The following is a 13,777-nucleotide window of genomic DNA, read 5'->3' as shown; positions in this document are numbered from 1 at the left end:
TTATTCATAATTGAACCTGTATTCCTCCAAAGGACACAATTCATGCTGGATAATCAAAGAGGTATAATGCTACTTAGAATTAAGACTCGATTATATTAAGACACATTATATTAAGATGTGATTAAATATCATGTCTTAATATGTACAAAAACTGAGGATGCATTACAGTAATCTGCATGCTGGTCTGAAGGTGGTTGCTTTTGCAACTTCATGGTTCTTCTAGTTTAGAAGTTACATTAAAACCTTCTGAAGAATTAAACAAGCAAATTGGCAAATAAAAAATTCCACCACATTGCATAATGGTAAGCCAAGGCAATGCTTCAGGAGATTAGCAAATACTAGATCCACTGCATCAATAGCTACCATTTGAATCAATGAAATACGGGACAGCAAGGTTAGTCCCAGCTAGGGGTGAGACATGTAAGAATATAAAGAAATCCTGCTAGGTCAGACCAAAGGTCATTCCAACAGCTCCTATCTCTGCCGGGGCCAGCGGAGGATACTTGAGAAAGAGCAAGAGAAAAGGAGGAAAGTATAATGATGCATCCCCTTCATACTAAACTGCTAATAACTTGGCTCCCTGATCCAAGAGGCATCTGGCCACTCATCTTTCTGTTTAATAACCCTTCACAGATTTTCCTTGGGTGAATTTGCCCAGCTATTTTTTGAACCCACGTGAACTGTAGTATCTGCAAATTCTTGGGGTAGGGTTCTGCAGGTGAACTAGATACTGTGTGAGGAAGTCTCTCCTTTCGCTTGCTTTGAACTTTTGCTGGAAGATAGTGAGTTCTCTCTATTCCTATTCATGTTCTCCAAGGTATCTACAATTTTGCAGATCTCTTTCTTATTATCTCAGGCATCACTTTCCTGGGTGGAAGAACACTAGTCTCTAACTATTTTGCCTATGGAAGCTGGTTTTGACTAACCTGGTCATCATTTGCCATATGCTTTCTAATTCTCTTACATCATTTTGAGGGCTGGGGTGGGGTGGGGGCAGTTTATTCATAGTAGTCGAGAAAGAGGCACTCTATGGATTTATAGAGTGGTGAAAGTGTTTTGTGTTTTGTTTTATGTTCTTTCCTGGTCATTCCTAATATTCCATTTGCTTTCTGACTCCTATTGAGCACTGAAGTGATATTCTTGCACAACTATTACAACACCAAGATCCCTTCCCTGAATGGTAATAATGGTTAGCTAAGTAACGAGAACTGTGTATATAAAATTAGGGTTTTTTCCCATGTGTAGAATTTTTTGTTTACTTATATTGCATTTATTCTGCTGTGTGGTCACACAGTTATCCATTACTGTGAGGATCTTCCACAACTCTGCACCTTATTATATTTGATAGCAGATTTGGTCAACTCACTGTTCACCTGCTTTTCCAGATAGTTTGTGAATACATTCAACAGCTTGGGTCCAACCCAGGTGCCTCCTTCCTCATGGAGAACACAGGCTGTAATCTCTGACTCTTTGTTTGCTGTCTTTTGACCAGTTATGTAGCCACAGGAGAACCTTTCTTTCATCCTGTAGCAACTTAGTGGCTTGTCATTTAATGCCTTTGGTGAGGAACCTTGTTGAATGCCTCCTGAAAATCCAAACAGACTGTCTTCAAAGCCTTTCCTTTGCCCTCCTGATTCTTGGCTACTTCATGAACTTCCTAATAGATTTATGAGGTGATTTCTCTATACAAGAGCTGAATTGACCCCGTCTTATGTTATCATTTTCATCCATGCATGCACTCTACTATTCTATTAGTGTAGAATACCTCAGTGTGTTTTCCTTCACTTTATTTCTGTAGAATAATAAAGATCAGCTTAGTGGCTACTGTTCTGAGCTCTTTTGTGACTACAGACTGCTCTGCATGAAAGCTTAGAGCTTGTTCCCTTTTATCTCCTGTCCTTCTGAGGCTATGCTTCCCTTCATTTTTCTTCTCCGACTCTCTGCATCTAACTCACTTTTTCCTCATGCTCCCCTACCAATGCCACCAGCAGAGGAGCACAGTCTCAAGTACTACTCAGAAGCCCAGTAATTGGTTCCAGTAGCTGCAAATAAATTGCTGCTCAGATGTGGCAGCCTGAGCCTGGGACACACTCAGTGCGGGCAGAACCGAGCTGCTGTCTGACTGGACCTACCCAGGGTCTCTGAAGGCACATTTCTGGCTCAGGGGGTAACACCTTACTCAGATTTCAGTTCCCAACTCTCAGATGTTGGAGAATGGCTTCTGAGCATTCACTCACTTAGGAGTTTTTTTTTAGCAATGGAACAAAACATTTTTATCACATCTCAGAAATAGTGGATTGAAATTAAATACCAAAACTTTAAAAAAATGTTAAGAAATGGAGGCAAACGCTCAGCAGTGAAATTTTCAGCCTAAAGCTTACCAAAACTGCAATTTGGAAATGAAGTCTTAAAATGGAAGATGTTAGGCATCTTCTTGTATAGTTCTTCTGGTAGCCACAGGCATCATATAATCCTTTAACATAACTCAGGTACCTTTGGAATGAATGTAGCGATGAACATGACAACAGGTGGCTAAGTAAGTGACGTATAGAGCAGGTTAACCTAAGAACTGAATGCACTGACTATATCCAGAAGAGCACAAGAGCTTCATATAAGCAATTAGGAATTACCTAATCTAGAATTTCACTATTCCATGAATGCTAGTACATGAATTTTTGCTTCAAGAGAGACAACACAGAATGATTGTAAGAAAGCAGCATTTTGGTTCCCACCCATCTGAGACATCACCTGGCTGCTAGACATTCAATGTCTATGGATTTTTTTTTTTTTTTTTTTTTTTTTTTGCCTCAAGAGGAAATTTATGAAATTTCAATTAAAAGTTAATTATGGCCATAGCAGTGTCAGGCACCATAGGGGGCAAAACATCTCCATCTCATGTCACTGGTTCTTTTGTTCTAAGGGTGAAAAAGAAGAGATGCCTTGAGATGTTCAGGATGGTATTTGTCAGACCAGCTAGAGAAGATGGGTTTTTGCCATCAGTTCTCAAGACAGCACTTCATTTTAGAGAGTTGCAGCCCAGAGTACCCCAAGAGCAAGTCTTCCACCACGGAAAGCTGGGAAGGAGGAAGGCTAAAAGAAGAGAGGCGGCTGCGGCAAGGTAACCACCAGGGGAAGAGCTGTGCTCCTCCACTGGAGACGTCCGGACCTTCTCTGGCCCGGCCAGGCGGCTCCCACGGTTACTCCAGCCGAACTTTACTCACGATCGACCAGAAAACGCGTGACGACTGCCGAGGGGGCACCTTCTCAGTTCTGCCTGGCTAACAGGGGGGTGGACAAAACCGGCAGAGGGAGGCTGCTCTGCCCCTCCGCAGCTGTCCTGAGAGGCTGAGGCTGAGGCTGAGCGAGGGGGACGCCGGCGGGGAGCCCGAAAGAGCCGCGGCGTCGCGCCGCCGCCGCGGTTCTGCGTGGTTCTAGGAGCTACCGGGGCCCTGTGGCTGTCCAGGTCTACCTCATCTAATGACAGAGCGTCTCTGCGCTCCTTCAGGGTTAAAAGTAGTCTGTGAGCACAGGCACGTGCCTACGCGCGCGCACGTAGCTGCATGCACGTCCCCGAACTAGAAGTAGAAATTCGATTCCTCATACAACGAAATAACCCCAAAGAGAAAGAAAGGAACAGGGAAACAGGGCGAGGAGTGTTAGGGATTACCAGCAAAATAATTATAGTTCTTAGCAGCGCCTCCACCTGAAGAAAACTAATGCAGTAGCTCTGTTTTCCCTCTAGTGAGCACACTGACACAGGGAGAAACTCGGCTACTTGTGGGGGTGTTTTTTTGTTTTTTTGTTTTTTTTGTTTGTTTTTTTTTCTTAGATCTGCTACCACTGAAAAGATCTAAGACCGCAGGCAATTAAAGGAAAAACGGCAGAAAATATTTCTTAAAATAACCATTAAATACAAGGACAAAAATCTGGGCCCAGAGGCACAGAGCCAAGAACAAAGTCTCTTTAAATAGATGTTAAACAGGGAAGGGTTCATTTGCAAAAGGACATAGTGCCCTACAAAAGGAATTCCTGGCACATCTTTCTCTTGCCACCCTCAGGCAAACATGGAAATGTTTCAGGGCTTGTAGCTTTTGAAGTCAGGGGCCCAAAGGGGTAACGATTTCCAAATATTCACAGATCTGGAAAGCAAGCGGTCTTAGAACCAGCCTCAGCAGCAGAAGGGAGACCCGTACCCTTTTCGTTGAACGGCGTGTGCCACGCCAGGAGGTAGTTATCTGGTTTTAGCTCCCTGCAGCCTTCGATGGTAGCAGGGTCTGACCGTCTCCCGGGGAGCCTGTCGATGGCCTCCACGTAGCGTTTTACCAGCTCACGGTACAGGTCTTCCAGACACCAGTAATCTGGGCAGAAGCAGGAACGAAAGATTGTCAGGCAAAGGCAAAACCAAAAAAGGCGGCAGATGCTGAAAACAAACCCCCAAAAGCTGACGACGCCTGTGATAAACTTTTCCAGTTGCAATATTTGCCAGCTGCGGTATATTCGAAGACGCGTCCCTGGCGCCACCGTAGACGCTTTCATAGAGGCGCCGGGCAGGGGCTGGCGAGGCCGTCGCGTGGAGCCCGCGCGGCGGTGTCTGCCCGCGAGGCGCACGTGGGCGCCGCGGGAAGGGTGCGCTCGCAGCCGCCGGTGCCGGCTCGGCCCGTGCCGTCGCGTTCGTTCGCAGCCAGGGCTCCAATTTAAAAGCGAATTACCTTTTTTTTTTTTTAACTTACTGCTGGATTATTTTAATGAGATACGCACGCAAAAGCAAATTAGCAAACTTTTTTTTTTTTTTTTTTTTTTTTATCCTGTGTTTTATATTTGCTTGTTTAAAAATCTGTAGGTGTCCCATGCACGGGCATGCTGGTACAGTAACCAAAACAGTGAGCTTTTATAAAGATCAGTAATCATAGTAAATTCCTACAGACTGCAGTATTATCAGCAGGTCATTTTCCTGGAATATGTTCATTAGCAATAGCTGTTCATGGATTACTTCAGCTAAGGTCTACAGTCTTTTCTAAGGAGTCTTTCCTGTGTTAAACACACATTTTTTTTTCTTCAGTATAACTGCTTGTTTACTCTATTTATATTATTGGGGTTGAAGAGTCCTGCCCTCAGTTTGCACTGAGGAGAAGCTTCCACTGACTTCTATTGCAATTCTGTAACCAATGAGAACCAAGGATGATGACAGAATTTGTCCATTTATGTATTTTCAGTACACTCAAAGAAACCCTGTCAACCTACAAATCAAACAACATAGCAGGAAAAGTTCTTCTAAAAGTATCTTCATTTTGTCAAAGACTGATGATTTATTGAGATCCACAGAAGTTTTAATATGAGACGAAGTGTGGACATCCATAACCCAGAGCCACTTTAAAATATGATTTATGTAAATGGAAGAATTAAAAAGATCCAGGATAAAGCCAAGCTTTCCCTCCTTTCACTTAAAAAAATAGCCTATCAAATATACTAGCTGTTCCACATAAAATCCTAGAGAAACAAGCGATTCTCAAGCTACCAACCTTTCAGATTTAGAAACAAAGAGTCATTCTGCCTGGGTGTGAGCTGAGGTGGAGTTTATTGATTGGCAGCTTCTGCAGAAGGATGGTCTTCAAAGTCAGAGGTACTTTGGTCCCTAACACCTTAGGACCACCTAAGCCCACCACAACTCCTGTATTGGAGTCAGGTTGGTATCTTAGCTGTCAAGTCAGTAGGACAAATTGTTTTTTAGAAATGAAGGCTGCTTTTTTTTTTTTTTTTTTTTTTTTTTAAGTGCTTGTTAGAGTCAGAAAGGAAAAGGCTTTCCTGATGGGAGCGATAGCTCTCCTGCTTTTGATAGTGTTAAGTTTCTGTTCCTTCTTTATGGGACAAATTCTTGATGAACGTAGCTATTTCGTTTATCCTTTGCTGTTGGATCAGACTTCCAGGTTGGGCCACCACTTAACCTGCAGAGAGCCTCAGCCTGTGCTGGAGCAGTAGCTCAGCCTCTGCTCGGCCACCACCGCTGCTGCCCCTCGCCTTGAGCATCCTCAGACCTCTCCCAGGCAGCCAGCGCGGCGCTGGTCAAAACCAGCTCCCAAAATCAGACTTGCCCTGTCCTTCACCGTCAGGCCTCCACCCTGGGCTTGGCGCCTGCCTCAGCCTCAGGCTGGGAGCAATCTGGGGGGTGGGAGTCTTTGGGGTTTGACTTTGGGGAGCCTGGGCTCTGGGCAGCTCAGACCTGGAACGTGCCGAGCGTGCAATGGCCTGGCCCGCGAGTAGCCTGGATTTGCCGCTTTTCACGCAGAGAGGCTGCTGGAGCCGGCTGGCAGCCCGCAAGGCGAATGCTGCACATGGGGAGAGGGACCCTCCTTGCTGGGCAGAGCTCTGCACGGATTTCTCAGCCTGGAGAGCGTTGCTGGGGGTGGTTGTTCCTGGGGACATCAGCTGGGGGGAAAGGGGGAGGCGAGCGCACGGGGAGGCATGGCTTTGCGTGACTCTACTGAATGGCTTCTCTGTGCTTCAGATAAACTGATGTAAATAAAATCACCCGGAGGGTGTTGTTACAAAATGAAAAAAAAATAGAATTTTAAACAGAGATGTTGTTCTGGCATGGACTTATTTGCTTATTATTGCGGTAGACACTAAAGAGAACGGAAGGCTCCTCTCTTTTCTTGCCATCTTTGCTCATGTCTGGACTTCTCTGCACAACCTTCAGCCCCTGCCCGAGTCCTCTGCCCAGGTGCATACCCCAGAACTGAGGTGGCCACGCATCGTCAGCCTGTGCTCCTTCGGCAGGATGCTGGGGCAGCTGGGAGAATCACTCAGGATGCGAAATACCCTTGAAGGTCCCTCTCTCTGTCTGCAAGAGGGGTCCTAGGCAGCAGCTGTGATATCTTGTGATACCTGTGGTATCTTGTTTTAACTAACGGCAGCGAGGGACAGGATATTTGCTTTTTTTTTTTTTTTTTTTTTTTTTTTTTTTTTTCAGTCGGTCATGTTCCAGATTTCCGGTATCTTCATAAAGAACTTCCTCCTCCTTTCTTCTTTCTGCAGCATATGTGTTTGCTCTGCACTGAAGTCACTGTCGTAGAGAAAGAAAACGAAGCCGCTGGACCCTGTCAACACTCCCATCATCTTCAACAGTGAACAAGTGCTCCCTGCGGCATGACCATGCCGGTCACCGGGGCCAGGGACACTTCAGCCGCAGGGATCCGCTGCCACCTTCGTTAGGTTTATTCTGTTGACTTCAGCAATTTTGCACACCTAAAATTCCCCACTATAGCTTTTTACTTTCTCACCAGTCTATGAGAGGACCTTTTTTAAAAGACTATCCAAAGAGGAAAGAGAAATGAGAGTCCAGGATAAACACAGTCAATGTGAAATAGTGAGACTTTTTTTATTTCTTTAAAGAACAGCTGTGCTCCTGCTGTATTTAAGAAATAAGATTTATTATTATACTGATAGTCTAACTGGCTTGATTACTCTGAAGTTACAGATTTATGGAGTTCAACAAGCAGAAAACATACGATATGTGTTTAATCATAGCCTATATTCAGAAATATGTTAGTCATCTTTTTTTTTGATAGGCTGACACCTTGCCCTTATCTTTAGTGTATTAGCTATCCCTTAAACCATTGGTTAGCTAGTAGCCAAACAAGAAGTGCCTAACACACTCTCCAGCTGATCTCTACATACTAAATTTAGAGCAGGTTAGCAGCAGACAGATAAAGCAGTGAAACAGAAGCAGAAGCGAAACTCTATTGACTTTGGCAATATCAGCTATATTGTAAGCTTCTGCTATTGTTAGTTATCCAGTATTATAATGAGTTAAGAAAAATCAGGAATATTTTTACAGGGGTAGATAGTTTGATTCATTCTGAAATGAGAAAATATTACTGAACGGTTACAGTCTTCTTATGTACTTTCGATGACAGGCTTGATGGTCTCAGAAAGCCCTGGTTCAATGGTAGAGTGTTGCTATAAATATCATGGCATCTTACAAAAGACTACTACTGCCTTAAGAAAAAACAAATGTGCTTTTTCGAACTATTGTGATTTTAGAAGACACATGCTAAAAACATTCACTATTTTGACATAGTTTATTATAAAACATCGCATTTCAAAATATTTTTATGGACTAAAGATACAGAACTCTCCTCCTAAAGCAAACTGTTCCTCTTCTGGCTTTGCAGGTGCAACCGCTTGTCTGAAAGCTGGCAAACATGGGATGGTTCTGATGATTTTAGTCTGAAAGAGCTATTTGGGCAATTCTGTGCCAACCTGAAGTTCTGAACAGAAATGTTAAAAATGAGCCTAGAACGATTCTTATTTTTTACAGAAGAGTTTTAGGCAGGTTCTTTCCATTGGATGCATTATTCCCTGAAGCACAGTGTGCAGATAATCTATTTTATTTCTTTTTAATTATGCTGAACATGCCATATTTTCATCTCGAAGCTTTAATCAATATTATAAACCTGTGGAAAACAAACAGAGCTACTCCACACTTAAGAAATTGAATCTCCTTAGTTTGTACAATGCTCGCAAGATTAGGCTCACCTAGAAGGCGAGCTAATATACGTATGTTATCACTCACGTAAGCAGCATTTAGGAACCTGACACAATTTCTCATTACTTCCACAGCACTCGGGCTTATTTTAAGAAATCTAGCGGCTCTACAGCTCCGCTCCTTTCCGAGCTGCATTCGCTAGTCCACTGTCACCTACCTGTGATGATGGCCTCCGCTGTCGCCATGTGCATGAGGGTGTTGTCACTTACTGGCCATTTATCTGAAGAAAGCACCAGGTTCTCGAGCCCTCCAATTTCCTTCAGCTCCTGCTGGATTTTTGCACCTAAAACATTGTTTTCTCCGGAGAAATTTCGATAACCAAGAGCATCGCCTACCCCAGCCAAGACAAGTGCAGCCTTAAATTTATCCATCCCCGAGACACTTTCCACTTTCCTTCCGTGCGAAACAGCCACTGAGTCTTGATCTTTCTTTGTTCCTTTGCCTTCAGCTCAGCTCCCCTGACACTTTATATCAGCCATTGTGTCACCACCGAGAGCTCGCTCTATAAGGCAAGAACTTCCTTTTCTGGCTTTGCAGATGCCTTCTCTTGCCTGAGACCCAATGGAGAGGAAATATTTCATAAGCCAGGGGTTTTGTTCAATGAAGCTGCAGGAGCGTGCCCACAAAGCGAGTGCAAAAACATCACCTCTGCAACCCAGCGTAGAGCAAGCCAGGAAACACTTAGCCCTACCCAGCATAAGTAACTCTACACCGAGAAAAACAGATGCCTCCACAGGGGTGTTTATTTATTCAACAACTTGTAAATTAATATATTTTCCTTCACTTTTCTGATATGGTAGAGTCAGTCTCCCTTTTGGGGACTGATCAAGAAACTGAAAACAGTTGGATGTGATAAAAGACTTTTCCAAACACAGTAAATACTAGAACGATGGGCTGCATGGTAAGAACCTAGTAAAATGCAGTAAATCACATTTCTAACTATGCTCTACGGCAATATTTTGTTAACTAGAGGCTCAGATGGGTTTGTAACTGACTTCGAAAAAGTGACCCAGAAAGCTATCTGATTCCAAGATGACACAAATTTCTTGCTCTGTTCTATCTATAACAAGAGTATCTTGCTAATTCACTGCAGCCCTGGATAAATGCTGAGCAAAACACCAACTTAAATCTCACATCTCCTAGCTCCCTGGCAAAGAATCACTATTTTTTTGCTAAGACAGAGCTCTGGGGCAGCCTACACTTAAACTCTGAAAGGAAATTATTTTGAAAGATGTATTTAAACGGTGTGCCGTAGGTCTAGGAAAGTTCACATATGAAGAGATTTTCTTAATACCATGCTTCTAAACTTGATACTTCTGAGATTGTTTGCTTTATTCTGTCATTACAGTTTTTTCTGTCCTCTGACATTTCAATGTAACAAGGACTGACCACTGCAGTCTTGTAGCCTTTTAAACACGTTTTGCCCACAAACATGTCGCAGTATGGGCTCAACATCTTCCTCCAGGGGAGTTTATTGAGACAAACCCAAATTGTGGTTCCAAGGCACCATTCGCACTGTCCTAAAGAATCACAAATTATTACTTTACAAATAGAAATACAAGTCTAAATATAAACTTGCCTAGATAGATAGAAAGTTTTGATTGGTTTGACTTTAATTTTGATAAAGAATAGCTGGGAAAGGTTTTGTTTTTCTCTGACTTTTGTGAGAAAGAAATACTGGTTGCCATTTGGATGGAAAAGGCCAAAAGTGTAAAGGATGCATCTTACTAACATCACTCAAAATAGTAAGCAATTAGTTGCATGACTGAATAATTTATGCATATAAGAACACCATTTCACAAAAAGAACACATGAATGGAAGAGAAGCATCACCATCCTTATTTTACAGTATAAGAAATAAGATGAAAAATTGGTAAAAGTAGCATCTGGTTTGTGCAGCCTTATTTTAATGATTAGGACTTGGTTAACAGCAGTGCTGAGACTCAGGAATTGGACACTGAGAGTGTGTCCTCACACACACTCTCACTCTGAACTGGGAAACCACTCAAAACCAGCATTTTGCCTTAGGATGCCAGGAGGGCTATATAGGGATCAGAGGAGATGCGAAGCTAAGTACTCCATAGCGTGGATGTGGGCATGGGACTCTAGAGATGGCTAACCATGAGCTGTGCGGGTGCAAGTCATAGCACTGATTAGCCAGGGGAACAGAGATCACATCCCAGCACTGAGGCATTTAAATAACGTAGAGGCAAATGTAAGATTCTGATCCTCAGGCTCAGCATGCCTATAAATGAACGCTTAGTTTTCAGAACAGACAACTAAGGCCGGTGTAGCTTACCCAAAGGACATCAAGCAAATGCGTGGTAGCTTCCAGTTTGATATCTGTTACAGGTCAATGTTTCCTGCTATAGCTTCCCTTGACTGCACAGAATATTGTGATTTGAGAGGACTTGGGAATTCCAGCTTGCAAATCAAGGACTAAAGAAATCATCTACTGAAGCACCAAAGAGGGCTAGTAATGGCCTTATCAGATTAAATGTTCCTTTCTGAAAATAAGAAAAGTTAGTCTTAGCTTGTCCTTTTCTCTCTTCCTCTCAACGGCTGGCAGTTGTACTCCCCTGTTCCCTCCCATGCATTCCACCCTGTTGCATGTACACTTGACCATTCATAATACAGCCCAAATCAGGAAAAAAATCGTTAGCTGTTAGAAATAAAGCTGTGATGAAAATTAGCCTTAATATTTCAGAGAAGCTTTATTTTTCCAAGTCTACAAAATAGAACATAAAATGAAGAATTTAGTGGGTTTTTTTTAATTTGTAAATTGCATATAATCTCTTTTTCATGTAGTGTTTCCGGTCGCTTTTTGGCAAACATTTGGGGCAGAAGTTAGGCACACACTCCAAGAAAATAAAGATGAGACAATAATTTGTAAAATATCATACTTGCATATCTGAAACATAGCCAAAGTATGTAAACTCCATTAAGAAAAATAAAGCATTCATTATATAAATTGTTGATGAGAAAAACAAAGCAGAACAAATAGTTTCCAAAAATATTTTCTAAAGGTTAAACAAGATAAAAGTAAAGCTTTGGTCTCCTGTCATTACTGTCCATATGACTTGTTCCAGGCAGGGAAAATACAGAAGAAAATGAATGAGGAGCAGGCCAAGAGAAAGGCAACTTCTTGTTGGCGGCAGCAAGTTGTTATTTCAGCTCAATCATATTTGAAACAATATCTGAAAACACGGAAGCATACATCCAGCCTATGGGAAACTTGGCTTCGCAGTCCTCCTATATTTGAAGGGATGTGAAACAATTTTCTCTGCCTCCCAAAAGAGGGCTCTTGCTCTATACAGGGACTGCCTTCCCCCCCCCAAAATATAACTGGTCAGCAGAGCACAAGCTAAGAGTGCTGTGTCACCACAAGACCTTAAGCATTTTAAATAAGAGTAAGACGACATCCCAAATGCTTCAGTGAGCGATGCTCCTGCTATTCCAACATATCCATTTGCAAAATGCTCAGTTCCAAGTTCACCCATTCCAAGGATACAAAACCACATCCTACACAAATATAGATCAGTCTCGGTATCAGCTGGGTCTTTTTAGAGATTTGATTTCCTGCTTTGCTTACTCATTAGACTTCAGCCTATTTACTAAACCTTCTGAGACTTCTATCAGGAGCTGTATCTTTTGCCACTATTGAAGTATCACTTTAGCAACAGAATCATTTCTTTAGGAATGATACTAATTTTGCCAGAAGATGAATGCAAGAGTTCATGTAACAACTAAAAAAAAAAAAAAAAAAACACAAAAACAAAAACAAAAAAAATAAACTAAAAAAAAAGTTTAAGTATAAAGAAAACATTTACTGAGATCTGGGGAAAAAAACCACCACTATTTTGACTCAATTCTCTAACAGAGAGGTGAACTATTTTCAAACCACTTTACACCACTGTCCTAAAAGAAATGTCTTTAACACTGCAGAGAACTTGGGTTTTTTTACTTCACTTTATGTAAAGTCTATGTAATGGGTATAGTTTCTCAAGTATATATACAAGCCAAGAGGATCCCAATAACTAGTCACTTATTTATCAAAATTTTAATGCCTTTAAGCTTCCCCTAGTCCCTTCTCATAAAAAGCTGAACATTGTATGCACTTGTCTGAAACTTGGAATTTGTGCTTGAGGGTGAAAACACAGCTGCAGTTCCAGACACTTCTGTCTGTTTAAAACAAAAAAGCCTAGTTTTGGAGGTGCCATCCTAACAAAATTCCACACGGCACACTGATAAAAAGGTCAAATGTGACAGATTTCTAGAAAAGAAGGGGGAAAAAAAAAAGGTGTGTGCATGCGTGTGTGTGTCTGTCTGTCTGATGGCTGTACCAGGACGGTGACACTTGAGGAAAGCAACGGTTGCTGATGCCTGGAAGGAGCAAGCTTCCCGTGGCTCCAGTATCAGTACCAGCCATTTTTGTGGTTACAGGAGAAGGCCGACCCACATGATACCAGAGTATCCAGTGGTTGGTAAAACAAGCTTCAAGGCATCTTGACAGAAACAAACAGTTTCAGTGCTGTGTCTGCTCACGCTCTTGGATACTCAGGTGCCTTTGTGCTCATTAGAGAAGGCAATCAATCACTTGAACAATCAGTGCTGTGTCTGCTCACGCTCTTGGATACTCAGGTGCCTTTGTGCTCATTAGAGAAGGCAATCAATCACTTGAACAACCAGACTGGCTGTACCAAGTAGTATTACAGAGGCTGGAGACAGATGGGAAGTTGGGAGAGCACAGAGGACAACTGCTTTTATTTTAATTCAAACTTTCAGAGAAAGAGAAATAAGGACAGTTGTATACATACCTTTGAAGGTCTTTGCACAGACAGCTGACTGTGCTGCTTCTCTTACAGAGCTTGGAGCCCAGGACTGAGTAGGACTTCCCCTGCAATTACACTTCTCATTGCCAGTACGAACTAATGACACAAACTGCAGTTAGTTTGGTTTCTACCTGTAATAGATCCAGCACTGCAGTTAAACACAGCAAGCTTTTAAATAACATAAAGATGGCACAGATGAGCAAAACAGATAGACATTTATTTTAAGTATAATTGCCAAAAAATGTATGTGTTGCATCCTTGCCATCTTCTGACTGATGAAATAAAGCAAGAATCTAATAAACTAACTGGAAAACAGAACTAAAAACCACACCAGCCTTTGCAATGCTTCCAAAGCAGAAAGCTGACAAAAAGCACAGACATCCCACATGATTGACTTCAA

At 42.3% G+C, this 13,777-nt stretch overlaps 1 protein-coding gene across 5 annotated transcripts in view; it reads right to left on the bottom strand.

Annotated features, from left to right (window-relative positions):
- The window catches only part of ADPRHL1 (ADP-ribosylhydrolase like 1), a 43,675-nt gene extending 34,440 nt beyond the window's left edge, over positions 1-9,235 (bottom strand). For 2 of the 5 annotated variants that reach the window (XR_009961392.1, XM_062601670.1), the window contains exons 1-2: positions 8,703-9,232; positions 4,194-4,358 (exon numbers count right to left, since the gene is read on the bottom strand). Coding sequence is in view for 4 of the 5 variants with exons in the window: in XM_062601670.1 (XP_062457654.1) it covers positions 4,194-4,358; positions 8,703-8,916 (379 nt within the window). In the remaining variant the exon portion in view is untranslated. Of the gene's footprint in view, positions 1-4,193; positions 4,359-8,702 lie in introns of all 5 variants that reach the window. The other 3 variants (XM_062601672.1, XM_062601673.1, XM_062601671.1) reach the window with 3 other exon arrangements.
- Positions 9,236-13,777: the final 4,542 nt, after the last annotated feature.

Source organism: Rhea pennata, chromosome 1 (genome assembly GCF_028389875.1).
Source record: "Rhea pennata isolate bPtePen1 chromosome 1, bPtePen1.pri, whole genome shotgun sequence".
In the NCBI taxonomy this organism is placed as follows: Eukaryota; Metazoa; Chordata; class Aves; order Rheiformes; family Rheidae; genus Rhea; species Rhea pennata.
The sequence above is the reverse complement of the archived record's forward strand: the minus strand, read 5'-3'. Positions and strand labels throughout refer to the sequence as shown.